The sequence below is a fragment of the Pongo abelii genome, chromosome 1 (genome assembly GCF_028885655.2).
Source record: "Pongo abelii isolate AG06213 chromosome 1, NHGRI_mPonAbe1-v2.0_pri, whole genome shotgun sequence".
Classification (NCBI taxonomy): Eukaryota; Metazoa; Chordata; class Mammalia; order Primates; family Hominidae; genus Pongo; species Pongo abelii.
Genome location: NC_071985.2, coordinates 79,067,755 through 79,094,907, shown reverse-complemented (window position 1 = coordinate 79,094,907; position 27,153 = coordinate 79,067,755). Strand labels below are relative to the sequence as shown.

Sequence of the window (27,153 nt, the reverse complement as noted above, 5' to 3'; positions counted from 1 at the left end):
GTACATGAGTGTGTACCTGGAAAGGCTTAGAAAGATAATGGTCAGATAAAGAAGTATGATAGGTTAAAGTTTAGTAACACAAAATTGTCCACCAATTTGCATTCATGTAAATATTAAGGTGCCCATTTCCCCACATCTTCGCAAATACTGAGATACAATCAGAATTTTTAATTTTTGCATTTCAGATGGAGAACAAATAGGTATGTCACAATCACCAATATTTACTGAGCTTGTCTATACTTTGAATGACATCATGGCCTGCCTTCTCAAAAACCTTATACTACCTATGAACATTTCCCTTTTGTGGATACTGTATATTCAGCCTGTTTCCCAGCTCATCCTTCACAGCGATTTGTAAACATACTCTGCTAATTACTTATCTGATTGCTCGAGTCACTTCAGGAGGAGATAAAAGTAAAGAGGGTGAGAAACATGCATTCATGATGTTATCTTTATCCATTTTCTACTGCTTGTACAAGCAGTCCCCACATTTATTGAGATGAAGAATCTAGATCAGCTTTGTAATACATCTGAATTTTTACTATTTTGTTTAAACTCAGCTTTGGAACATAATACAATTTACTTAGATAGGGGACACAGTCCAGGATGTTCTTTGTATCACGCTGATTCCCTATTTCAGTGTCCAAAAAAAGAGAGTGAGCGGCTTATTTCAATCTTCTGATTCTCTGACCTGGGAAGGCAGCCTTTCTCTAACTTCTAAAATAGCTCGAGTTATACATTTGGCATCCAGAAGGTTCACCATTGAAAATTTTGCAAGTGGGACTTGAAATTAAGTGTATCTCACCACTCAAGACTTTTCTGCACAGCTCCTAAAATGTGTATATACTCAGCAAGTATTTGATGACAATTGTTTGACTAGATCCTAGTCACATGTTTCTCTCTGCATTTGATATATTCTAGTGAGTTCCACTCAAGTAGCAGATAGACGTTTTGGAGTTTCATCTTCTATCACTTCTTTCCATTACTGTAGTAGAGTTCATTCTCCTTTGCATACATCCCATCCTTCAACTGCAATGGAATAAATATGTAAATTCACATGCGTAGCAGAAGGTTCTCATAAATTGTTAGTTGAGAGTTCCTAGCTATAACTCAGATTTGTTCGAGAAACCCAATGGAATAACCTACTACTCAGTTCTGCAATGTTCACTAAGTGCCGCTAGGTGGAAGCACTTCAGTATTTTCCAGAACATTGAAACTAGAGCTAGAATCAACCAGCTCATCACAATCAGGGAAGCATAAAACTTCAGTAAGTTCGCTTTCTCTTTAAAATAATGTCTTGTAAAGATGATTAAGCCCGTGAAATTAATTGGGGAGGCAAATATACAAAACAAAAAAATCAAAACACATTGTTGACAAATTAAAATCTGAGATTCCCACAGCCCTAGTCTGTGTATCTCTGTATCTGACACGTTGTATATCATCAATGAATATTTGTTCTACCCTTCTCTAAGTGCATCCACCTCATTTGTTCTCTGGTACTGTTCCTACATTGGATAGACCTTTTTCTCCATAATAACCCTAGCCTAGGTCCTCCAGAGTGTCAGAGATTCTTGTCCTATTGAACAATTCTGTCATTTTTATCTTGTCATAAACATTTTTAAAGTGATGATTTGTCTCACATGACTCATGTGCCTATCAGGGTAGAGAAACTCCTACACTCAAAGCACATGTTCCTTCAATTAAATGGTTCAACTTTCAACAGGCAAAGAAATGTAAGTTAAGCATGTCAACTTATAGCATTAAGATTTTTTTTTCTTAGCTTTGTTCCTTTGGCACATCAGCATTTAAAAATGGATGGTGGATTTCCAGCTAAATCTAACAAATTGCCCACGTGTATATATCTCCTTCTTCTCCAGAGTACCCACAAAATGATGGTAATAAAATATTTTAAAAGTATAAATACACAGCAACAAAAAGAATCAGTGAAGTGTTTTCAATGGGCTAGTGATGCCAACAGATTTCTGGAAGACAGATTAGGTAGAAGATAAAACCTGGCAGGGGAATTGAATGGTGGGAACCCATGAGCATTAGGGTAGGAGTTAGCTGAAAGAAAAGTAGTTTGCCCTGTAGAACCCTAGAGAGTGAGTTATGAAAGGCCAAATAATGATAAGGGCTGGGAGTCAAAGGCAGGCTGGAAACACATGCATTAATTCAAAGGATTAATTGAAAGCATGTACAGAATAACCTACGTTGTCTCGCATTCCTCTTGACACACACTGGCAGACAGAAGTTGAGAATTTTTCTTTTGCAAAAACCATTGTTAAGCTCCCTGAGAAAACAGTCTTGCATTTTATCTAGATATACTACAGCATGACCCCAGCCTCCCTCCCAGCTGCTCTAAAACAAAGTACAACAGGTGGCAAGCCTTGCTCACACACAAAACCCCATCAAGAGGCGTTACATCTTAAATATTAAGCAGCAACCACACTTTGTGAAATTTGGGGAAACTCTCCAAATAAAAGAGACCGACAAAGGTAAATAAAGAAAAAAATTACTATTAAAGATAGAGAGACAGCTGGGCTTTGTGGCTCATGCCTGTAATCCCAGTGCTTTGAGAGCCTGAGGTGGGAGGACCTCTTGAGCCCAGGAGTTCTAGGCTGCAGTGAGCTATGATCATGCCACTGCAGTCCAGCCTGGGTGACAGAGTGAGACCCCATCTCCAAAAAAATTAAAAATAAAAATAATTTTAAAAATAAAATGAAGAGATAATGCAGGGTACAGATGAGAAAGACACAGGTACATACCGAAAGGAAATATAACTAAAGTGAGCATGGCCTATACATTGAATAATTTTATCTAGTCATGGTGAGACCATATAATTGATTTTCAACTTTTAGAATTAATCTGTAAACCCAGCACAGGAAAACTCATATGAGTTACTGAACACAATGTAAATGCTATGAGCTCAAAAGTGCAAAAATTAAAGTGCAGAGAATAGTTTAGTGGTTCTTCAACAAGTTACACATAGAATTGCCATTTGACACAGAAATCTTAGGTATATACCTAAAAGAATTTAACAGTTGTTCAAACAAAAACTTGTACAAAGTGTTCATTGCAGCAAAATTCACAGTAGCTGAAAAGTGCAATCTAAATGTCCATCAACAGATAAATGAACAAATAAAAGGTAACATACTCATATGGCATATTATCCACTCAAAAAAAGGAATAAAGTTGTATACATGCTACAACATGCATAAACCTTGAAAACATTATACTAAGTGAAAGAAGCCAGGCATAAAAGGCTACATTTTGTATGATTCTATTTATGTTCCTATTCTGTTTTATCCTGTTACATTCCTATTCTGTTATTCTGTTCTATGAAACAAGAAATAAAAGTATTAATATATTAGTAAAACACAAAAGTAGAAGAATTAAAAATAATATACTATGATGAGTAATGTTCTCTATTGAGAGAATTGTGGCAAAGTGGAAGAATGGAATTGAGATAGACAATGTCTCAAACTGATGTTAGAAGCGAAGGTGCATTGTTTATAGAAACAGGGGCAACTTCCAGAAGAAGCAGCTGAAAACCATAGAAGTGGTTGCTTCCGGAACCTAGCACTTAAAACTATCATTATTGTTAAGATAAGGAACTGGAGAGGACAGATCCACAAAGAAAAGGCACAGTTAAAAGGGCCAGAAAACTAAGCAGGAATACTTACGTTTAGGTGTGAATAACGAGAAGCTACTTTTCTCCAGTTTTTAAATATTTGCTTCTTTTTAGTACTTAGGTAGATTTTCTATAAAGGCAGGATATATCATATTGAAAGCTCTCAAAGTCTTGTCTTAGAGGAGGGGTAACTGTGGTTGTCACGCTTCTGAAGGGGCTTGGCAGAATATACATCAGTGTGCTCCACGATCCACGCTGCCTTACTCCTCTCTCAGTCTACCTTGGGTCATGTCCCACTCCCTAAACATGCCTTTTTAGTTTGTGACAGTAAGTGGATATGCAATCTAGGCATGACCACACATACTCTGCTAGAGACATACACCTAGATAGATCCTAACTGGCAAACAGAACAGAAGGAAACCACTAGGAGCTTCATTTACAAAAACATCTACTAAGAACTACACATCTAACAAGCTCCTGAGCAGGGATAATCAGAGAGGACATTTGAGGCAAAACCTGTAATATAAGATGACTGTAAGGCCAATCCCCTGTAAGTGGTGCTCAGCTTCAATGAGTTAAGCTGTGAGAAGTACTACTCTTCTTTCATACCCAGTAGAGAGAGAAAACTTGCTCCTTTTTCTCATGTCCATACACTAAGATCTTGCCATCGAGTGGGGGGAAAAAAAAAACTTAGAATGCAAACCCAAAAAAAAGGACATCCAGGGAAAGAGAGCATTTCTCCCTAGGGCCTAGAGCAGAGGCTGTCTGCTCCCAGATTCTCCAAAGCCACAGAGCTCCTAAAAGGGGAAGGACCAGGCCAGTCTTTGTACGGGTGGAAAAGAATACAAGGAGAATATCCACGGAAAAAAAGAGATTCATAATCTCTCTTCTCCTACCGAGATCATCACTCCCCACATCACAATTCAATTATGGCCTTCGCCCATGACCTAGATGACCCAGGTCACTTCATATTTCTTCCTTAGGAGTTTCTGTGTGTGTGTGTGTGTGTGTGTGTGTGTGTGTGTGTGTGTGTGTGTGTGTGTGAGAACAGAGTGGGCAGGGAGTGGTGAGTTAAGCCATGTAAAAAGGGCAGGGAAAATGAGGCATGAAAAAGGTCAACAGAAGCAGAAGCAAGCCTTGGGATCCCCCTAGAGTTTACCATCAACAATTGCTCCAATCATCAAAGCCTCTACCTAGGAAAAGTACTCACTTGTCTTGGAGGCAAGAACTATCTGCAAGCCATGCTGCTAGTTTGCCAAATCTACATTTAATCAGAGCCCTTCTTTGTCTAAAAAAAGACACGCAAAATTGGTAAAGGGCACTCATACTTTCATAAGAGCAAATGCCTTTTCTACCTTTCCTCTTTTCTCTCTCTACTCCCTTCTCTGTTTGGATATTATCTAGCCAAACAGGTCCATTAAGGTGAAAATCTAAATATTTGATCAGTCTAAGGGTTGAAGAAGTTGTAGAAAGAAATACAGAAATATTTTGGTAGTAGCTTTGACATCAAAAGCAAATGCTCTGCATTTTAAAAAATGAATTTCCTTGAGAGGAGTCAGAATAACTTCCAGAGGGAAAGTGGCATGCCTCCTCAGTGACTTGTAGAAACATCTAGTGTTTTGTATGTGAAGAAGGAAGTACTAAAGGTTTTGGAAATACACATCCCACCTTACTTTTCTATGTCCTGGGAATTTGCTACCTGCAAGTGACTACCCACTTCATGGCATAGAAACTAACATTAGTTGAGTCACCATTATGTCCAAGTACTTTCCTAGGAATTTTTCTTCTTGTCATCAGTGTTATCCCTTACTCTCCACAATAACTGTTACAAAGTGGAATTTATTATCTTCATTTCACAGATGAGGAAATTGAGAGTCAGTAACGGGGCCAGGATTTGATTACAGATATTGTAAACTCTGAAGCTTATCTTAGAATCCTAGTCTGATTTATAACAGGATCAGATGCATGAAGACATTTTCATGTTGGCTATGCATAGCAAATGCATGTTCTCCTTTGTTTCTCCATTAGATAAGTGTTGATGCTCCATGTTTGGGTCTCCTGGCAGCAGAGCTGTCTCTTTTGTGTTCCCATGAAGATCCCTCAATTGTACAACAAGCATCTTTGGGAATGTGTTACCTCCTCTACATTGCACAGTGTCAGAATGGTAAGAATGGTTCACCATCTTTTCTCAGGATTACTAAGAATATGTCCCTCGTTATTCAACTTATGGGTCCTGGGAAGGCTCTACGTCTGTTAATTTCTAAATCCTGCCCCAAGAGTCATGACTATACTTTCTAAAATGTGACTTTTAATCTTTTTAGCATTGTCAAGAAATTTTGGTAATAGTGTGGTTGGTTCTTCAAGATTTATAAAGTACTGTGCTTAGATTACTTGAGGGTTAATGGTAGGGAGAGGAATGCTGGGTGGATCCAGGGAGGAGGGAGAAGGAGAGAGTTTACCAATGGGACTTTAAAAATGCGGTATTTTTTTCTGTCTAATTGAGCATCTGATAGACTACTCAGGAGATTCTTGCTTCAATGGTGGAGAAAAATCAGCCTAGGATTAAAATAAATGTTGCTACAGCTTGTCTAACAAAGCATAAAAGCAAGACCTGAAAGTATTAAGCTATTTCCAAGTAATTTAATTGCATTTTAGAACAAAGCTTAAAAATATTTATATATTTGTAAGGGGTGGAGCCTCTGTCTATGGAGCCTATGCCTCTGTTTCTGTCCAGGATGTAATAACAGAGCACAGATTTATTCTACTTACACTCCTATAATAAGCAACCTTAAAAATATATATAGTTTTTGGCAGCGTGCGGTGGCTCACGCCTATAATCCCAGCACTTCGGGGGGCTGAGGCAGGCAGATCACATGGTCAGGAGATCGAGACCATCCTGGCTAACACAGTGAAACCCCCTCTCTACTAAAAAATACAAAAAAATTAGCCAGGCATGGTGGCAGGCACCTGTAATCCCAGCCACTCAGGAGGCTGAGGTAGGAGAATGGCGTGAACCCAGGAGGCAGAGCTTGCAGTGAGCTGAGATCATGCCACTGCACTCCAGCCTGGGTGACAGAGCAAGACTCCACATCAAAAAAAATAATAATAATAAAATATATATATATATATATATATACACACACACACACACACACACACACATATACAGTTTTCAATTCATTGGACATTAAATAACAAAGGACAATGACTCTTGAAAGATGAGAAGATAAGAACGAATGAGGTGGGGTTTGTAATTGCCTGAGCTTACCACCTAGAGTACATTTCTAAGAGCCAACACAAAAAGAGATAAGCCAGTGGTCTCATCAAGTTAAAAAGACAGAAATGGGAGTCCAGAGAGGTCAACAGCTAGAGTTGAAAGGCCAGGGTACCAGAACAGAGTACATGAGTGCATGCACACGCGTACACACACACACACACACGCACAAACCCACAAACTCGAGATCTGCAGAGATCTAAAGAGAGCCCCCTTTAAGTATTTAGCTGAGTACTAATGAGAACATGCATGCGAGTAAACTGCCTGAGTTTGAAGGGTAGGAAACAACAAAAATGATTAGAGAAAAAGATCCAGTGCTCAACAAAGGCTAGTGATAATGCCTGTGCCTGTAAGCCAGAATTTAAAACCTTATAATTCACAAGTACTGAGGTAGAGTACTCAGACGGGTTTTGTCTCATTAGGAGAAAAAAAATCATCCCTAAACTGTTTTAGTGCTACTTAAAAAGGCCTTAAAACAAGATCTAAAAGTATCACTATCTCCAAATATTTTAATTACTTACCAAAACAAAGCTGAAGAATACCCCTAGAAATAAAAAAAAAAAAGTTCCTGCACTCAACAAGTTAAAATTAACAATGTCTGAAATCCAATAATAAAAAAAATTATTAGGTTGGGTACGGTGGCTCTTGCCTGTAATCCCAGCACTTTTGGAGGCCGAGGTGGGCAGATCACCTGAGGTCAGGAGTTCGTGATCAGCCTGGCTAAAATGGTGAAACCCCGTCTCCACTAAAAATACAAAATTAGCTGGGCATGGTGGTGCGTGCCTGTAATCCCAGCTACTCGGGAGGCTGAGATAGGAGAATTGCTTGAACCTGGGAGGCAGAGGTTGCAGTGAGCTGGTATCGTGCCACTGCACTCCAGCCTGGGCGATAGAGAAATGGCACAAATGATAGAATGAGTAGAGTGTGACATTAAAAGAATTATTATAACTATATTCCACTTATTAAAGGAATTAGAAGATAAAAACATCTTGAGTAGACATAGAAAAACTCCTAAAAGACCTATATTGAACCTCTGGAGGTAAAAATTACAATATCTGAGAAGAAAAATTCTCTGGCATGGATTAACAACAACTTTGCAGAAGAAAAGATTAATGAGCTTGCAGACATAGTAATAGTAATTATCAAAATTTAAACAGAGAAATAAATGACTGAGACAAATAGAGCATCAGTGAGCTATCAGGCATGTCTAATTTGAGTCTCTGAAGAGCCTAATACATATCTTATTTGAGTCTCTGAAAGTGAGAAAGTGAGGACAGAAAAACAAATTAAAGAATAATGACTGAAAAATTTTCAAATGTAATAAAAGCTATAAACTCACACACTGAAAAGCTCAGCAGAGAACAAGAAATGTGAAGAAAAGAACATCAAGGCACATCATAATTAAATTGCTTACAACAAGTGATAAACAAAAAAGTCTTAAAAGGAGCCAAAGAGGAAAAAGGACATTATATATAGAGAAACAAAGATAAGGGTGACAGCGGATTTCTCACCAGAAATGACACAAGTTATAGGCAATGAAGGAACATCATAAAATACAGAAAAGAAAAAAAGTCAATCTAGAATCCTTAAACCAGTAGAAATAGCTTTCAAAATAAAAAGTAAAATAAAGACATTTTAGATATACAAGAGTTGGTAGAATTAATTACTATAAGATCTTTAACTGCAAGAAATGTTAAAGAAAATTCTTTTAGAAAAGGAAATTATACCAGACGAAAATCTAGATCTACTAAAAGGAATGAAAAGCACTGGAAAACTTCAGCAATATAGATAAATATTCATTTATCTTTCTTATTTGAATCTCTTTAAATGATAATCAACTCTTTAAAGCAAAGATCATAACAAAAGTAAAATGTATAAAACAATAACACAAAAACTTAAAAGGAAAAATGTATAAATGTTTTAAAATTCTTCTCCTATGCACAAAGTTATAAAATAACACTTGAAAGTAAACTAATAAGTTAAGGATGTATCATCTAAACCCTAAAGCCACCACTAAGATACTAGAGCAAAAAGTTATATATAATAAGCCAAAATGGAGCTAAAATGGAATCGTAGAAAATAATTTAAAATGAGGAAAAAAGAATAGAAAAAAACAGATAACACAAAATAGGAAACAAATAATCAAGAAAAATTTTTAACACAATCATAATAAATGTAAATATTCTAAATACCCCAAATAAAAAGGCAGATTGTCAGACTGAATAAAAAGCAAGCCTCGACTATATGCTGCCTACAAGAAACTCACTTTAAATATAAAACATACATGAATTAAATGTTAAAAGTTAGAAAATGATATACCATGTTAACAATAATAAAAAGAAAATTGGAGTGGCCACATTCTATTATTATAAAAAGATATATTTTAGAGATAAGAATGCCTCCAGTGAAAAGAAAGTCATTTCATAATGATAAAGAGATCAATTAATTCAGGAGACATAACAATTCTTTTTTGAATAGATTTAGGAGGTACAAATGCTGATTTGTTGCATGGATATATTCAGTAGTAAGCATCACCTAAATAATGTACATTTTACCCATTAGGTCCTTTCTCATCCCTCACTCCCCTTTCACCTTCCCACTTTTATGAGTCTCTAATGTCTATTAATCTGCTCTGTATGCCCATGTGTACACATTATGTAGTGAGAACCTGTGGTATTTGACTTTCTGTTTTGGGTTATTTCACTTAAGAAAATGACCTTTTTTGCCTCAATGATCTAATACTGTCAGTGGGATGTTGAAGACTCCCACTATTATTGTGTGGGATGCTGAAATCTCTCACTATTATTGTGTGGGAGCCTAAGTTTCTTTGAAGAACTCTAAGAACTTGCCGTATGAATCTGGGTGCTCCTGTGTTGGGTGCATATTTATTTAGGATGGTTAAGTCTTCTCATTGAATTGATTCCTTCACCATTTATGTAAATGCCCTTTTTTGTCTTTTTTGATCTTTGTTGGCTTAAAGTCTATTTTGCCTGAGATTAGGTTTGCAACCCCAGCCTTTTTCTGTTTTCCATTTGCTTGGTAGTTTTTTCTCCATTTCTTTATTTTGAGCCTGTAAGTGTCATTACATGTGAGATGAGTCTCTTGAAGACAGCATACCATTTGGGTCTTTGTTTTTTATTAAGCTTGCCACTCTGTGCCTTTTAATTGGAGCATTTAGCCCATTTACCTTCAAGGTTAGTGTTATTTATGGATTTGATCCTGTCATGATGTTAGCTGATTAATTATGCAGACTTGTTCATGTGATTGCTTTACAGTATTACTGGTCTGTGTACTTCAGTGTGTTTTTGCTGTGACTGGTACTGGTCTTTCCTTTCCATATTTAGTGCTCTTTTCAGGAGCTCTTATCAGGAAGATCAGTGGTAATGAATTTCTTCAGCATTTGCTTGCCTAAAAAGGGTCTTATTTCTCCTTCACTTAGGAAGCTTAGTTGAGCCAGATATGAAATTCTTGGTTGGAATTTATTTTTAAGAATGTTGAGGCCAGGCATGGTGGCTCATACCTGTAATCCCAGGACTTTGGGAAGCTGAGGTGGGTGGATCAATTGAGGCCAGGAGTTTGAGACCAGCCTGGCCAACATGGTGAAACCTCATCTCTAATAAAAATACAAAAATTAGCTGGGCATGGTGATGTGTGCCTGTAATCCCAGCTACTCAGGAGGCTGAGGCATATAAAAAAATGATAACATATTTTCTTTTTTTATTTTGACCTTGGAGAATCTGATGATTATGTGTCTTGTGGATGTAGAATTGTGCAGGGGTTGTCTGTATTCCTAAATTTGACTGTTGACCTGTCTAGCAATGTTGAGGAAGTTTTCATGGCTGATGTCCTGAAATGTTTTCCAAGTTGTTTGCTTTCTCTCCATCTATTGCAGGGATGCCAATAACACATAGAATTGGCCGCTTTATGTAATCTTGTATTTCTTGGAGGTTTTGTTCTTTCCTTTACATTCTGTTTTCTTTTTTTTTTCTGACTACCTTAATTCAGAGAGCCAGTCTTCAAGTTTCAAGATTTTTTTCCTCAGCTTCATCTATTCTGCTGTTAATACTTGCATTTGCATTGTGAAATTCTTGTAGTGTGTTTTTCAGCTCTATCGGGCCAGTTAGGTTTTTTTATACTGGCTATTTCATCGGTCAGCTCCTGTATAATTTTATTGTGAGTCTTAGTCTCCTTGGATTGGGTTTTGCTATTCTCCTGAATCTCAATGATCTTCATTCCTAGCCATATTCTGAATTATATTTCTGTCATTTCAGTCATTCTAACCTGGTTAAGAACCCTTGTTGGAGAACTATTTCAGTCATCTGGAGGACATAAGACACTCTAGCTATTTGAGTTACTGGTTCTTTCTCAGTTCTGCATGAGGGTATTCCTTTAACTGCAGTGGAGACTGAGTATAGTCAGTAGACTTCCTTTCTGGATGTCTTCACAGGCCTGAGCCTTGTACAGGGTCTGTATTTGTATCTGACTTCTCATCTTTGGTTTCATGGTAGGGTATGTTAGTGAGATATTTTGTTATTGAAGCTTTAGGGTGTGATCTGGTCTGGTCAATGGCACTTAGGCATAGTGGTCAGTTGGTAGACTCTTGCTCAGTCGTGGCTGCCCTATATTTCCTTACAGTAGCAGCTGTGCTCTTTCTCAGTGCCCTGAAAGCATGGGCTCCTTTCCCACTTAAGTGTTGGCTATAGATCATGGCTTGGCACTTCCGGGATGCCTGCCACAACTCTGGGTTGATTTCAAGGTTTATGTTTCCTCCCCAACTTGGAGGCAGCAGAGAAAGGGACCTCAGCAGTGAGTGTGGCCAAGGATCTTTTACTTGTCTTCTGGAGGCTCCACACCAGAGAGATGCAGGTCAGCAATTGCTCAGTGCAATCAACCCTGGATTGAAGGTCTGTGCTGTGGGCCCAAGCTAGGAGTTCCCAGCCTGGTGATGAGCAGGGAACATGAGTAGAACCTATGGGAGACAGACTGGCCCCCTTTCTCTGGGTTGATTGTAACTTGTTGGAGTTGCAGATTAGGTACTTACAGTCTTTGCTCCTTCTTTAGTCTGAGGGTGGCAGGGATAGTACCACTGCAGAGGCAGCGGCAGAGGAGTTTTCAGTTGCCCCCGTGATCTCTACTTCCAAGAAACATGGAGCTGCTGTTACTGAGATTGTTCAGCCAGTAGGGTGGGACAGCTAAATTGCTGATATGAGCTTGGGGTTATGCTTGTTGGAGAGCAGGGGTTCAAAGGCTCTCCAGGTGGAAAGATTGGTTTCCTCTCCCTATGGTGACTGTGGTGTGCTATAAGCTCAGGTATAGCCCCCAGGCTCATTTCTTCCCCAAATTGAGGGCAGCAGGGATAGAACTCTGTGGTGGCAGTGGCAGAGGGGCTGTCAAACACCTCTGGGAGCCTCTCCCCAAGGAGACCCCAGCCACTTACCAGTGGATATGCTCAGCCATGGTTGTGAGTGACCATTCTGCAGTTATAAGCCAGTGGCCCTGGCTGGTGAGGAGTGGGGGTTGGGTATTTCCAGGGAATAAGGGCTAGATTCCTTTTCCTCTTGCGGCTGGAGTGTGTTGGAGGTGCCAGCATAGTGACTAGGCCCTTTGTTCCTTCCCCCAGCCCAAGGGCTGCTAAGGGAGTACTACTGCAATTGCAGTCGGCGGAGGTGTTGTGGGTTGACTCTGGGATTTTGTACTCAGAGAAATTCTGGGCTGCCTCTGATTGAAGGGGACAGGTGGGAGCAGGGTGGTTGTGCTGGAGTCCAAGGTCAGGAGGCCCTGCCCGGTGAGGAGAAGGACTGAGACCTGTGTGGAAAATAGCCCAGCCACTTTTTCATGTCAGGAATGCTCTGTGCTGGGAATCCAGACCAGCCTTTGGTCCCCACAGACTCTCAAGAGCCTGGAGACAGTAAGGGTTATAAGACAGCAAAGAGGGCAACTCGCTCTCCCAGGGAGGTCTGTCCCAGGGAGTTACAAAGATGCTACTGGCTCAATAGCCCTGGTGAGGGATTGCTGGAGATTCAAGCCAGGAGAAACTGTTCAGTGAAAGCTTAAATGATTGTTAGCATTTTGTAGCAATAAAATGTCTTTAATTAAGATATGTATATTTTTATACATATGCTATTGCATACTTAATAGAATACAGCATAGTGTAAACATACATTTTATAGGTGCTGGGAAACCAACAAAATTAACGTGGGTTACTTTATTGTGATAATCACTTTATTGCAAAGATCTGTTTGCAGATCATTCATTGCACTTTATTGCAGTGAAACCAAACCTGTAGTATCTTTTGAGGTTATGTCTGCACTTAATGGTGAAATACTGAATGATTTCCCTGAAACATCAGAAACAAGACAAGGATATGCACTGTCATTACTTCTATTCTATTCAACATTGTGCAGAATAGAACTGAGAGTCCAGAAATAAATCCATATATATAGTCAGTTGATTTTTTATGAAGTTTCAAAGGCAATTTAAAGGAGTGAGCAAAAACTTTTCAATAAATTGTGTTTGGAAAAAATGGATATTTATAGGCAGAAAAACAACTTTGATCCGTACTTCATACGTATTCAAAAATTAATCCAAAGTGAGTAATAGAACTATATGTAAAATCTAAAACTATAGAACTCAAAGAAATTTTGGGGGCCTTGGATTAGGCAAAGATTTCTTAGATACAATAGTCAAAGTATAAATGAAAATAAATGATAAATTAGGTATTTCTGCTCTTTGAAAGATACTGTTAATAGTTAAGCCACAGACTGGGAGAAAATATTTGCAAACTACATATCTGATAAAAGACCCATATTCAAAGTTCATAAAGGACATCGAAACTCTGTAAGAGGAAGAGAGGAAGTCATCTCTGTTTGCAGATTACATCATTTTATATTTAGAAAACCCCATCATCTCAGTCCACAAACTTCTTGAACTGATAAGCAACTTTAGCAAAGTCTCAATACAAAATCAATGTGCAGAAATCACAAGCATTCCTTTACACCAACAATAGGCAAGCAAAGAGCCAAATCATGAATGGACTCCCATTTACAATCGCTACAAAGAGAATAAAATACCTAGGAATACAGCTAACAAAGGATGTGAAGGACCTCTTCAAGGAGAGCTGCAAACCACTGCTCAAGGAAATAAGAGAGGACACAAAAAAATAGAAAAACATTCTATCCTCATGGATAGAAAGAATCAATATTATGAAAATGGCCATACTGCCTAAAGTAATTTATAGATTCAATGCTATTCCTATCAAACTACCATTGACATTCTTCACACGATTAGAAAAAACTATTTTAAATTTCATATGGAATCAAAAAAGACCCTGTACAGCCAAGACAATCCTAAGCAAAAAGAACAAAGTTGAAGGCATCATGCTACCTGACTTCAAACTATACTACAAGGCTACAGTAACCAAAACAACCTGGTACTGGTACCAAACATATAGACCAATGGAACACTGGTGCTGGTACCAGACATACAGACCAATGCAACATAACAGAGACCTCAGAAATAACACCACACATCTACAACTATCTGATCTTTGACAAACCTGACAAAAACAAGCAATGGGGGAAGAATTCTCTGTTTAATAAATGGTGCTGGAAAATCTGTCTAGCCATATGCAGAAAACTGAAACTGGACCCCTTTCCTTACATCTTACACAAAAATTAACTCAAAATGGATTAAGACTTAAATGTAAAACCTAAAACCATAAAAACTCTAGAAGAAAACCTAGGCAATACCATTCAGGACATAAGCATGGGCAAAGACTTCATGAATAAAACACCGAAAGGAATTGCAAGAAAAGCCCAAATTGACAAATGAGATCTAATTCAACTAAAGAGCTTCTGCACGGCAAAAGAAACTATTATCAGAGTGAACAAGCAACCTACAGAATGGGAGAAAATGTTTGCAATCTATCCATGTGACAAAGGTCTAATATGCAGAATTTACAGGAAACTTAAAAAAATTTACAAGAAAAAAGCCAAACAACCCCATCAAAAAGTGGGCAAAGGATACGAACAGACACTTCTCAAAAGAAGACATTTACACGGCCAACAAACATGAAAAAAACCTCAACATCACTGATCATCAGATAAATGCAGATTAAAACCACAATGAGATAACATCTCATGCCAGTCAGAATGGTGATTATTCAAAAGTCAGGAAACAATAGATGCTGGAGAGGATGTGGAGCAATAGGAATGCTTTTACACTGTTGGTGGGAATGTAAGTTAATTCAACCATTGTGGAAAACAGTATGGTGATTCCTCAAGATTCTAGAGCCAGAATACCATTTAACCAGAAATCCCATTACTGGGTATATACCCAAAGGAATATAAATCATTCTACTATAAAGACATATGCATACATATGTTTATTGCAGCACTATTTACAATGACAAAGACATGGAACCAACCCAAATGCCTATCCATGATAGACTGGATAAAGAAAATGTGGTACATATATACACTGGAATACTATGCAAGCACAAAAAGGAATGAGATCATGGCCTTTGCAGGGACATGGATGAAGCTGGAAGCCATCATCCTCAGCAAACTAACACAGGAACAGAAAACCAAATACCACGTGTTCTCACTCTTAAGTGGGAGTTGAGCATTGAGAACATATGGACACAGAGAGGGAAACAATAAACACCAGGGCTTGTTGGGGGTGGGGGGTGAGGGGAGGGAACTTAAAGGACGGGTCAATAGGTGCAGCAAACCACCACGGCACATGTGTACCTATGGAACAAACCTGCACGTTCTGCACATGTATCCCCTTCTGCTTTTTTTTTTTAGAAGACATAAAAAAAAAAAAACTCTCTATGAAAAAAGACAACCAAATAAAAAATAAAAATGGATTTAAATAGCCAAAGAAGCACAGATAGCAAAGAAGCAAATCAAATAATGTTCCATATATACTTATTAAAGAAATGTAAATTAAACCTATAATGAGATACCACTACACACCCATTAGAATGTCTAAAATTGAAAAGACTGATTCTGCCATGTGTTGTTAAGGATGTCACTGGAGCTCACATACATTGTGGGTGAAACTGTAAAATGGTTTAACATCTTTGGAAAGTAATTTGGTACTATCCTAAAAAGTTAAACATATAGCTATCATATGATTCAGTCATAACACAACTTTATATTTACCTGAGAGAAATGAAAGCAATTGTTCATACAAACACTTACTGGTACACGAATGTTCATAACACCATTATTTGTAATAGCCTCAAACCGGAAACAACCTAAATGTCCATTAACAAGCAAATAGATAAAGAGATTTGGGTATGTACATATAATAGAATACTACTATTCACAGTAAAAAAGAACAAACTATTAATATGTACGAAAACATGGATGAATCTCAGTAGTTTTGCTGAGTGAAAGAAGCCAACCCCCCTCCCCAAAAAGAGTACATATGGTATGATCCACTTATATAAAATTAGAAAGTACCAACTTGACAGAGAGCAGATGACAAGAAGTGGATAAGTGGTTGCCTTGGAGTCAGAGGATGGATACAGGGATTAGGTGTGAGGGATTACAAAAGGGCATGAGGAAACTTTTGGAGGCAATAGATATTTTCATTTTTTTTCCTGTGGTAATATTTTACTGAGTGTATAGATACACAAAAACTTGCCAAGTTGTTCACCTTAGATATGTTATATGGGCTGGGCATGGTGGCTCACACCTGTAACCCCAGCAATTTGGGAGGCCTGGGCGGGCAGATTACTTGAGCCCAGGAGTTGGAGACCAGCCTGGGCAACATAGTGCGACCCTATCTCTACAAAATATGTATATTTTTAATTAGCTGGGCACTGTGGCATGTACCTGCAATCCCAGCTACTGGGGAGGCTGAGGTGAGAAGATCAGTTGAGCCCAGGAGGTCAAGGCTGCAGTGAACCCTGTTTGTACCACTGGACTTCCGTCTGGGTGACAGAGCAAGATCCTGGCTCAAAAAAGACAAAAAACAAAAATAAAAACAAAATCAGTAAATAAATGTCAATTATATCTCTATAGAGCTATTTAAAAACAAACAAAATCATTTAAAGCTCACCTTCTCTGGAACTGAAGTTATCTGCACCTGAAGCTTTTGCTGAGCACTTCTGGATTCCCTGGTCTACCACTCCTCAGCTCATTTCAGATGCCTCCAAGTCTACTCTCCCTGCCAATAGACCCTCCAGCTTAGCATTAGCTTTTCCAGCACACTGAACCATGCATTTGATGGTCTATATATATTTGTTATCTTGTCAGGCTATTATTAAAAGTATTTGTCCATTCATATGTCACATGGACTCTCTTAAACACTTTATGAATTCTGTGTGAGTGCCATAATACTTTACGAGACTAAACTATGAGCAAAGAGTTAAATATTTGGAAAACTTCAGATCTCCAGAACTGGGCAGGAAAATAAAATTGGAAATAGTAATGTCATAGAACAAACCAGTGATCAAATAACAACCTTAAACTCTTTTTCTTAACACTGCAGATATTGGAACAAATAAGCCTACAAACGGTAAAAGTCATAGCCTCCAGTTTCCTTCTTCTGATGTAGAATTTCTACCCAAGGAGTTTCAACAAGACAAAAGTAAAATAGCTCAGGTAACTTAGCCCCCACTTTTTCCGAGGGCTTTTGTTTATGTGTATTATTACTCTTAGTAACAATTTATTTCAACAAAGTTTATGTTGTTAGTATTTTTTCGTTTTTTTTTAAAACTCAGTGTGATAAAATGTAAATGATTATAGACGATTTAGTTTTCTGATTTTCATCTCTATTAATAGTAGTTATGCCTATTATTCCCAAATATAGTAATAATTCCCAGATATAGTAATTTGGGAATACTTTACTTAATCCTTATAGAAAGCAAATGAGGTATTTCCTAGTTACACTTCTTTTTGTTTGGCCAACAAATAGTTCACTAAAAATGGAGAACTTCTGCTTATTTAGAAAAATTAACAGTCATCAGTTAACAGACTTTCCAATACTATCATAATTTAATCTACAAACATCATAATGACACTGTGATTTTGATTTTGTTTAAAAGCGCTATTAAATGAAAAATAAAAATTAAAAAAGCCTACACGATAAACCTCAGAACCAAGTAAGTATTTTTTACACTGTCTCGACCCTTGGGAGAACTGTGAGGCTCTATAGCCATATATACTCCCTCACCTTCTTCAAACTACATAGGTTTAGCCATAGGCTCCAGAAGTAGCACAGCACTGGGGCCCAGGTTGGGCTTTCCAGCACCTTCTAGCCACACACGTTGAGCCAGTAGTTCAGCAAAACTTCTGAGGAAGCCCGTTAGGCTAGCTCATCTCTTGGGGTGGGAGGATCTAGGAGTTCCTCTTAAAACTGCATGTATAAAGCAGTGTCTTCTTCCATGGCTGAGATGGGTTGAATTGTGGGAGGCTGAGGATACACAGAAGCAATACATCTAACATGATATGGTCAAAAATATTGCATAGCTGTCTTAAATATGTAGAAGCCCGATGGTACATCTTTCCAAAATCAAAAGTTATTCTTTCCCACCTCCTCTCAAAAATTTCAAGCCTGGATGACTATGTTCATTTACATAAAGAAACCAGGCATCTGTTTAAGTTTACTAGCAAATCTTCCCTCATCCTTCTATCCTCCACTCCAGTAACCTGGAATTGAAATCCTGAGTACCATGACTGGGCTAGTGAACCTAGGACCAGCAGTCTGTTGGGGCCTCTTCTAAGCTATTCATGAGACTTATCATCACAGCCTCTAGGTTGGTGTCCTTGCTCATCTGAGTTTAATGTCCATCAGGTGTAAAAATCGTTGGGCTTGGGGGAGGTACCCTGGGTCCTTGTGTTCATGACCTGTTATTCATTTCCCAATTGTGAGACCAAAGCAAGCCCAGCACTACATGCGGGAACAGTAGCTGGAAAACCCGGAGTTGGGACTTCCAGTAGTAGATGGAACAGGTAAATTGAGAGAATACAAGATTGTAGAAACAAGACCAAGAGGACCATAGCCAAAGACAAAGTTCAAAGCATGCAAATAGGTGTAGAAGCAGCAAGGTTGCTAACCATGGAAGCTGGAAGCAAAGCACCATTAAATGGGAGGGCTGGATTGGAAAACAAAACCGAAAACAATTCCCAAATTATGGCACTCTCATTTTATATAGTGGTTGGTTGTAAGAGAGGACGCTGTTTTGCAAAGGATCCACAGAGAGCCACAAAAGTGTCATTAACTAAAAATATATATATTTATATATGTTCATACCAAATAAACTAGTAGTGTCACTCATGGGAATTTATAGAAAGAAATAACTCAAAATGACACCATTATTTGTGAGAAGAGCTTCTTCACAGATTTTTTAAAGTATATGCCAAACATAGAGGAATAAATGAAAATCTGTGGACGATTAAGTTAATAGTATATTATGCAAACATGCAAGCAAGCGGCATCGAGAACATGTAACAACATGGCGTAGCAGTAAGAAGCAGGAGGAGATAAAAATGACCTCTGAAGAACCCAGCTGATCCTGTGTGATTGGTGTATTTCTGGAGAGTTAGTGTAGATAATATTTTACAAAGCAAACCTACCATTTTATATAATCTACTATCACATCTTCACCTGTACATGACAGAAACTTCTAACACTGGCTCTAAGTTTCACGGGGAATTGCTTCTTCTACAACTTTTTAGATAGATACTAAAGTAAATTTTTTGTTGAGTAAGCAAATATTCAAAAAGAGAATATTCTGCCTTCCAACGTTTTTAAAAAATCCAGTGTCATATAATTAAATCTGGCTTTCTCAAAGTAGGGCAAACTATTTATGATATTCAGCCCACCTCTCCAAGCCTTGGTTACACACCTCTAATTTTCTTCCATAGCTTTCCAAGATTCCCATCCATCACCCCTCTGCCCAGTGGGAGAGGAGCTAGTGATCATCAATTCTCACTCAGACCTTAGTTCTGCCTTATGACCAAAAAGCAATACTCCATCCCTTTAAGGAGAATGAAGAAAAACCTTTATTGGTGAGATTGGGTATCCTCTGTACTTGGGAGAATGACTCTTTTTTTTTCCATATAAAGGCAAAAGGAGAAAATTTGGCTTGTTTATCTTTCTTTGAGAAATCTATAATCAATGTGAGTTTGTTCAAATTTTACAATCCATGGATAGTCCTCTAACTTTAAAAAGGGATTATTTGAATTGTAGTTCTTGCACCTTGATGATGGACATAAAGGCCTTTTATTTCTTTCTGCTTCCTGATTCCTTTCTGTAAAAGAGGAAAGTCCATGCCTTTGATTCCCTTGACTTCCTCACCCTGTCCCCTCCTGCATCTTCTGCTTTCTTCATGCTTGTTTCTGATCCGAGTAAACTCATTTCCAAAACTGAAGAAATTCATGATAATATTTGAAGAGCTGAATTGCTTTAAAATCAGAAGAAAAAAATCAAACATAATTTCACTTGGATTATAGTCATTTTTGTACCAACATTGTTGTAAAATATAATTTTTAATATTTTTCACAGAAGAAGGAGACTCCAACGAGATGTATACGGCCCACGGAAGACTGGTGGCCCTGCCTGGCTCTTGAGCATCCCCCACCATGTCTGAGTTTAGCTGTCTTATGTTGGTGTAAGGCCTGAGGTCATGACTATCCTTTGTTGTTGCAGAGAGTAGGGCAAACCTTACTGCCTTCCTTGCTGACTGACTTTGTGAGGAGTCTCCTGATGAAAGTCTCTTCACCTGATGATAAAATCGCATCTGATGCAGCATCCATACTGATATTTACTCTGGAATTTCATGCCGAGAAGGTCACCATGGTAAGATACTTGACAATAAGCAGGAGAGCACAGGGTTTACTCTCTAATGTGCATTTTTGCCTTTGTTGTATGTCCACTTCTTTTTGTATGTACTTCTTGTCATTGTTCATTATATGACTTCAATATAATGAGCCTTTTGGTTTTTTAAATTTTACTTAGAGACAGGGTCTTGCTCTGTGGCTCACGCTGGAGTGCAGTGGTGAAACCTTGGCTCACTGCAGCCTCAAACTCCTGGGCTTAAGCAATCTTCCCACCTCAGCCTCCTAAGCAGCTGGGACTACAGGCATGTACCACCACACCTGGCTAATTTTTTAAATGAAGTTTTGTAGAGATGGAGGTCTTACTATGTTGCCGAGGCTGGTCTCAAACTCCTGGGCTCAAGCAACCCTCCCACCTTGGCCTCCCAAAGCATGAGGGTTACAGGCATGAGCCACCATGCCTGGCCTGAGAATTTTTTGTGTGAAATGTTTCAAGCATACGAACAATTTTAGAGAGTAAGTAATGAATGCTTATCCACCAATCATATTAAATCATAATATTTTGCCATATTTGCTTTAGAATTTTTAAAGAAATACATTAACAGCAATAAAATAGCATAGCTGTAATTGAAATCCCCTGTGTATCCCTTAAGGAAAGATTTCAAAGACCCTCAGCTTGCGTAGAGCTGGCTACATAATTTGTGGGGCTCAGTGCAGAACGAAATCTGGGACTGCTCCCTCACAACATAGGAAATAATGTCATTAAATGTGTAAGCACATGCAGTGTTTGCCTTTCCTCCACAGTCTCTCTCTCTCAATTCTTCATGCTGGTTTTATTTGCTATTTAATGTCTTTCTAAGCAAAAAGAACAATTAACATTTTTTAGTCGTGAACACAAATTTTACTATCCATACATATATTGTGCAATGCCAGTTACAAACGTCAACATAGGAGCATTTAGCTCATGTGCAGAATCACCAAAATAATGCTATTTGTGTTTCACAGCTCACACATGCATACGTACATATTACATTCTTTCCAAAAGGGTGGAAACACTACTTAAAACTAGCTCGACTTTTAAAATTTCAATTTTCATCATTCATATATCCTACCAACATTCTCTACCTTCAGCTTACTGATGAGTAAGGAAAGCCTGAAAGGAAAATAATTTATGGGCTTCCCTTTCTGTTTCCTTCTATGTCATTTTCAGACTAAGTGGGAATTTTTAAAGTAGGTTACAGTTTCAATAAGATGCTTATCTTGTTTTTCCACTGAGCTTCACATCATGGGTCCCCTGGCATTTTGTGAACACCACATGTGAATGGGACCACAGGAACAATGACAGACTCACATATTGTATCTCTTCTGCTCCACTGTCCCATGGGACTTGATTTACAAAATACAAAGATAAAATTGTTTAAAACTTCAAGGTACTTTAAACAAAGTAAAGGTACCTTCTCAGCATGGAGCTCTGTGCAAACACATAGGTCACAGGCCCATGAAACCAGTTCTGATGGTGACATGAGGAATGAACCTCCAGTTTCCTCTCCTGACACAGCAGTGCAAGGTGACTGAAAATAATCTGAGAAGTCTTACACAAATTCATAGAGCAGGAAAGGGGAGGTGATGCTTTATATAGAACTCTCAATGCTGCTGCAGATGGGAGCATTCTGTAGGGCAAACACAACCACAGGGAAAGGTGAAGGGCAAGAGCCGTCTTACAAAATAGAGTTCTCTTCTAGTGAAGTGGGAAAGAGCACTTAAAGGAAGGCGAGATGAAGCCTTACCAAGTCCCTGAGAGAAAGAGAGACGAAACAGAAAACTAGATGTGTAAAACTAGCCTCTGCTACAGTGAAATCTCTAACCACAGAAAAAAAATGAACAAAATGGGCTCCTCAATTTATGATCCAACCCCAGCTCCCACAAGCAACTGGACTACTGAAAACAGTGGATTCTTGTCTTAGATGGGGTTAGGTTCTAAAATGAGTTATAAGGCTAAAAACATCCCTAAAAATCCCCCAAATTGCATGTACAGTATATGGGCTTATAATCTCTAAATAATCCTAACACATCAAATATTTCATCAAAATTGAAACAGACTATCATTTTTATAACTGGACATAAATTAGCATAAATTTCTATAATTAAGCACCCAGTGACATAGGTGGCTTGCTTTAGAGGTATTTGCATTTAAAGTAGGACGAGGACAACTAGAAGAAGCTCTAAATCCTATAGTTAAAAGGTCTATGGAAAAGAGTAGTTTGATATCTCTTATTTCTTGCTCACCTTGGAACCTATATGGTTGGAAAAGTACCCTGCACTTTTTAACATTTATAATTTTTTCTTTTGTTTGCCATAGAAAGTTGTACAGATAACTGAACTGTATACGATGTAACTAACTGCAGGGTAATGTAAATTTGCATCAACTAATTTTTCAGCTTATAATCTCTGTTAGTCTAAAATTTATGATCCAGGATCACAAGAAATATTTAAGAAGAAAAAAAATGCAATGGATTATTTTCGAAATAAGAAGTGAGATGATCTGGGTGGATTAAATTTGATATTAAATACACAGCCACTGATTTGAGACAAATTTCATAACCAGCTAGAACTCTCCTTGTTCAAGAATGAGTAAAAAGAGGGAAAAATGAAACTAACATGGGATCTATGAGTAGAGTTTGCAAAATTATGGGTTAGTGTTTACCATTCTGGGTCATTCCTTCAATACATGGTTAATCCCTTCAATATGTGGATTCAAATCGTCTTTAACTTGCAAAAGTTTTTTTTTGAAGTATACACTGTAGCTCCATTGTTATTCCATTCCATTATTTTGATTTTCTTTAAGTACTTGAATTATATGTATGTTTCCTATACCGAGCTTATATTTCTTATGTAATGAATTCAACCCTCCCAAAATAAACTTTTAAAGAAATGGGCATTTTCCTGCTATTCATAAATGCACAGATTTAGTCTTCATCCAAATGAATATTTTGCATTGTGTAGTCACACATATAAATATGCTTTCTACTAGTGCTTATCTGTATGTTAGTTGCTGCCTTGGTATTTCTGAGAAAAAGTGAATTCTTATGTCCAAGAAATGCCTTGGTTTAGAGGTGACCATGGAACAGGAGATTCTTGTTTACCTGTGGAATTTCTCTTCCAGGTGTCTAAGATCGTGGATGCTATTTACAGGCAATTGTGTGATAACAATTGTATGAAGCATGTTATGTTGCAGGTTATCACTTTGTTGACATGTACTTCACCCAAGAAGGTCATCTTTCAACTTATGGACTACTCAGTTCCAGCAGATGAGTAAGGCCCCCCAACCCTCTGTCCCTTCCACAAGGGCTTGTTTACAGGCTGCACTGTCAGATGGACCTGGGTTCAACTCTCAATCTACCATAGTCAGGCCTGGTTTCTTTTTTCTGAAAGAGAAAATCTATTTTTGCATCATGTGGGATAATTATAAGACTTAAATAAGATCATATGTGTTATGCATATCTTTGTATAATACCTAAAACACAGTAGGCCCATAAGATATGACCAATGTCACTATTATTTATCTGAGGCTTTAAATTGTGTTCTGTTGCATATCCCAGAGGAACAAACCTCTCCTCAATGTGATAATGGATTTTTATTCCCGTTCGTGAATTTACTCATTTTTATTGAGGAAATAAATTTGTACATGTAGTGTTTTTCTTGTTTACAAAGGACAGACATAAGATATTTCTACATACCAATAACAAGCGTTAAAATTGGGAGTCCTGTGTCCTTTAACTATTAGGCTGAAATTTATGATCCAGGATCACAAGAAAAGTTTAAGAAGAAAAAAATACAAATGCGAGCCTATGGGACAATATGAACCTAACAGGCGCATTAGAAGAGCTTAGAAAAATCACACCACTCCATTTCTACAATTGGCATAAACATTGGAAATCAAGGTACTACTTCTCTCCTATGAAGGCAGAGAGTTTTATTTTGAAGAGGACTTGGGCTTTGGAAACAAATGAATCTGTTTCCATCAACTTTGTCCCTTACATTTTATGTGACGTTATGCAAGTTTGATAAAATTCCCTGATGCTAAATGTCCTCATCTAGAAAATGAGGAAAGTTCTATCTATAGATATGTTATGTGGGTTGCTTAGTTAGTTAATGTCTGTGAAAGGGCATTGAAATCAACAAAACTCTAAATAAATCACATAACTTTATTTTTCAGACTGAAAGATTGTATTTATTTAGGAAGCTTTAACTCACAAAGTATTTTACTATTCATAAAATTCCTAGAAAGATCTTTGTAAGACGATTTACTCATCCAGGAACTAAGCACCCACTTTGTGTAAAGTATTACTGGCCCTTAAGCATTTTGTTGAGGAGAGGGAACATATCCACATGTATACCAGATAAAAATTGCCAATAAATCTGGTACAAGCAATATGTGCTGAGGAAGTACAGAAAGCAGGCATAATTTGTTAGGTGAACTTAATCAAAGCTGCTACCAGCAGGTCTAATTCTATGTGAGGATTGAGGTAGAAAAGGCCAGGATTTGGAGTGAAACTAAACCAAAGAAACACATGGAACATTTGCTCAGCCAAGAGGTATGAACAAGAGGTAAGACAAGGAGATATGGCATATGAGAGTTGATGTCCTTGTGATTCTAAGTGGGACCTGTAGGCAGGAGCAGGTGGGTAGTGGGTGCTACAGAGCTGGGTATTTCCATATTCCAAGGGATCAGGCACCTATATGATGAACCTAAACACAGAAAGGCTAAGCAATAAGTGTCAGAACCCAGTATGAACTGGCAAGGTATCAGAAATACATCAATGCAGAGATGTATAGCAGTTTCTAAGACAAGCAATAGTAAGACTAATCTTGAAGAGTGTCGAGTATATAGGAAAAGGAGCTAGGGGACTGGAGGTTGAGAAGCCAGGATTTTAATAGCATCTGTATCACTCATTGTGAGACATTTGACAAAATGTCTCACTCTTCTGAGCTCAGTTTTGTTTTTATTTTTATTATTTAATTAGTTCATTTTTATTTAGGGTTTTTTTAATATTAATCTACATATTAATTTGTATTCCCATGCCAGTTTTTAAATATTCTATTATTCCTAAACAAACAAAGTCACAAGGCAGGAGGAGCAGAGGAAGTATAGATTGCAGAAAGCTGATCAGTTCTTGACAGTGAGCTAGACAGACATTTAAATTGCAGTAGAAATGAACTTGCAGACCAGACTCTGGTATTTTCCATAAGGCTTTATTTAAATTCTTTCTCTGTTTTCTAGGATAAGAGGTTTATGGGGTCATTTGGAAATAGGAATCTCAGTTTGCTTTGGACATGTCTGCAGTGTCTTTGCTATATAAAAATGTAAAACCCAGACTATTTTCCTGATTCTTGTTATTCTATCAAGTAGGACACGACAAACATGATTCTCATTGTGTGGGGCGGGGCTGTGTTTGCAGCACTCTGATACAGATGTGGCAGGCGGCAGGTTCTGAGGTGAGCGTGGCCCCTCATGTGCTGAAGACAATCTTATTGATACTGAAAGGAAAGCCTGGGGAAATGGAGGACACCCTAACGGAAGGAAAACGTTTCTCTCTTGATGGTACCAACTTGATGCCTTTGGCGGTAAATAACACGATGAGTGTTTCTTCTTCTCAGTATTGATTTCCTGATTGTGAAAATCCCTATCTGCCCACAGACTCAATCATACTTTCTTAACACGGTCCTCTTCTCATGCATCCATTCATGCAACACATATTTATTGAGTGTCTATTATGTGCTATGCCCTATTATGGAGCTTACATTTTGGTAAGAAACACAGACAATGAACAAATAAATGTGTTGTAAGTCAGATGGTATAAAGCTTAAAAGAGATATATAGTGGTATGGAGGAAAGAAAGTGACTGGCAAGGTTTAGGTAAGTTGGTCAGGGCAGGCCTCTCTGCTGAGCTGGCATCTAATCAGAGACCTGAATCAGGTGAGGATGTGATCCTTACATATATCTGAGTTAGAGAGTTCTAGACTGGGAGAAGGGAAAAGTCTCGTATTGATGGACACTTACCTTGTATGTCAGCGAATACAAGGAGGCCAAAGAATCTGAGTGAATTGGGCAAGGGAGATGAAAGTATAGGAGATGATATGAGAGAAGTAGCCACTGGCTAGATCATATAGGCGTTTGTAGTCATGGAAAGACCTAATCTCATTTGTGTCCATCATTTTATTCTCCTGAAAACCAAAATCACCACCCCTGGGAGTAAATTAAGGTCTTACAGAGACAGAGTAGTATGAAGTTGGCATTGCTTCACAAATGTGAAATGTTGGAATATGTATTTCTACGATGCCAATTACAATCCCTAAAGGCAAAATCCTGAACACCATAATCCTGAATATTGAAATTCCAAAATATCAAAATCCCAAAAGTCTAAAATTTCTATCATCTAATTGAATCCCCAAAC

At 38.0% G+C, this 27,153-nt stretch overlaps 1 protein-coding gene across 2 annotated transcripts in view; it reads left to right on the top strand.

Annotated features, from left to right (window-relative positions):
• Positions 1-27,153, top strand: part of MROH9 (maestro heat like repeat family member 9) — a 117,508-nt gene that overhangs the window by 36,411 nt on the left and 53,944 nt on the right. For both annotated transcript variants that reach the window (XM_024232369.3, XM_063726495.1), the window contains 5 exons: positions 5,660-5,795; positions 17,409-17,521; positions 20,571-20,720; positions 23,862-24,010; positions 26,158-26,323. In XM_024232369.3, the coding sequence (XP_024088137.3) occupies positions 5,660-5,795; positions 17,409-17,521; positions 20,571-20,720; positions 23,862-24,010; positions 26,158-26,323 (714 nt within the window). The remainder of the gene's footprint in view (positions 1-5,659; positions 5,796-17,408; positions 17,522-20,570; positions 20,721-23,861; positions 24,011-26,157; positions 26,324-27,153) is intronic.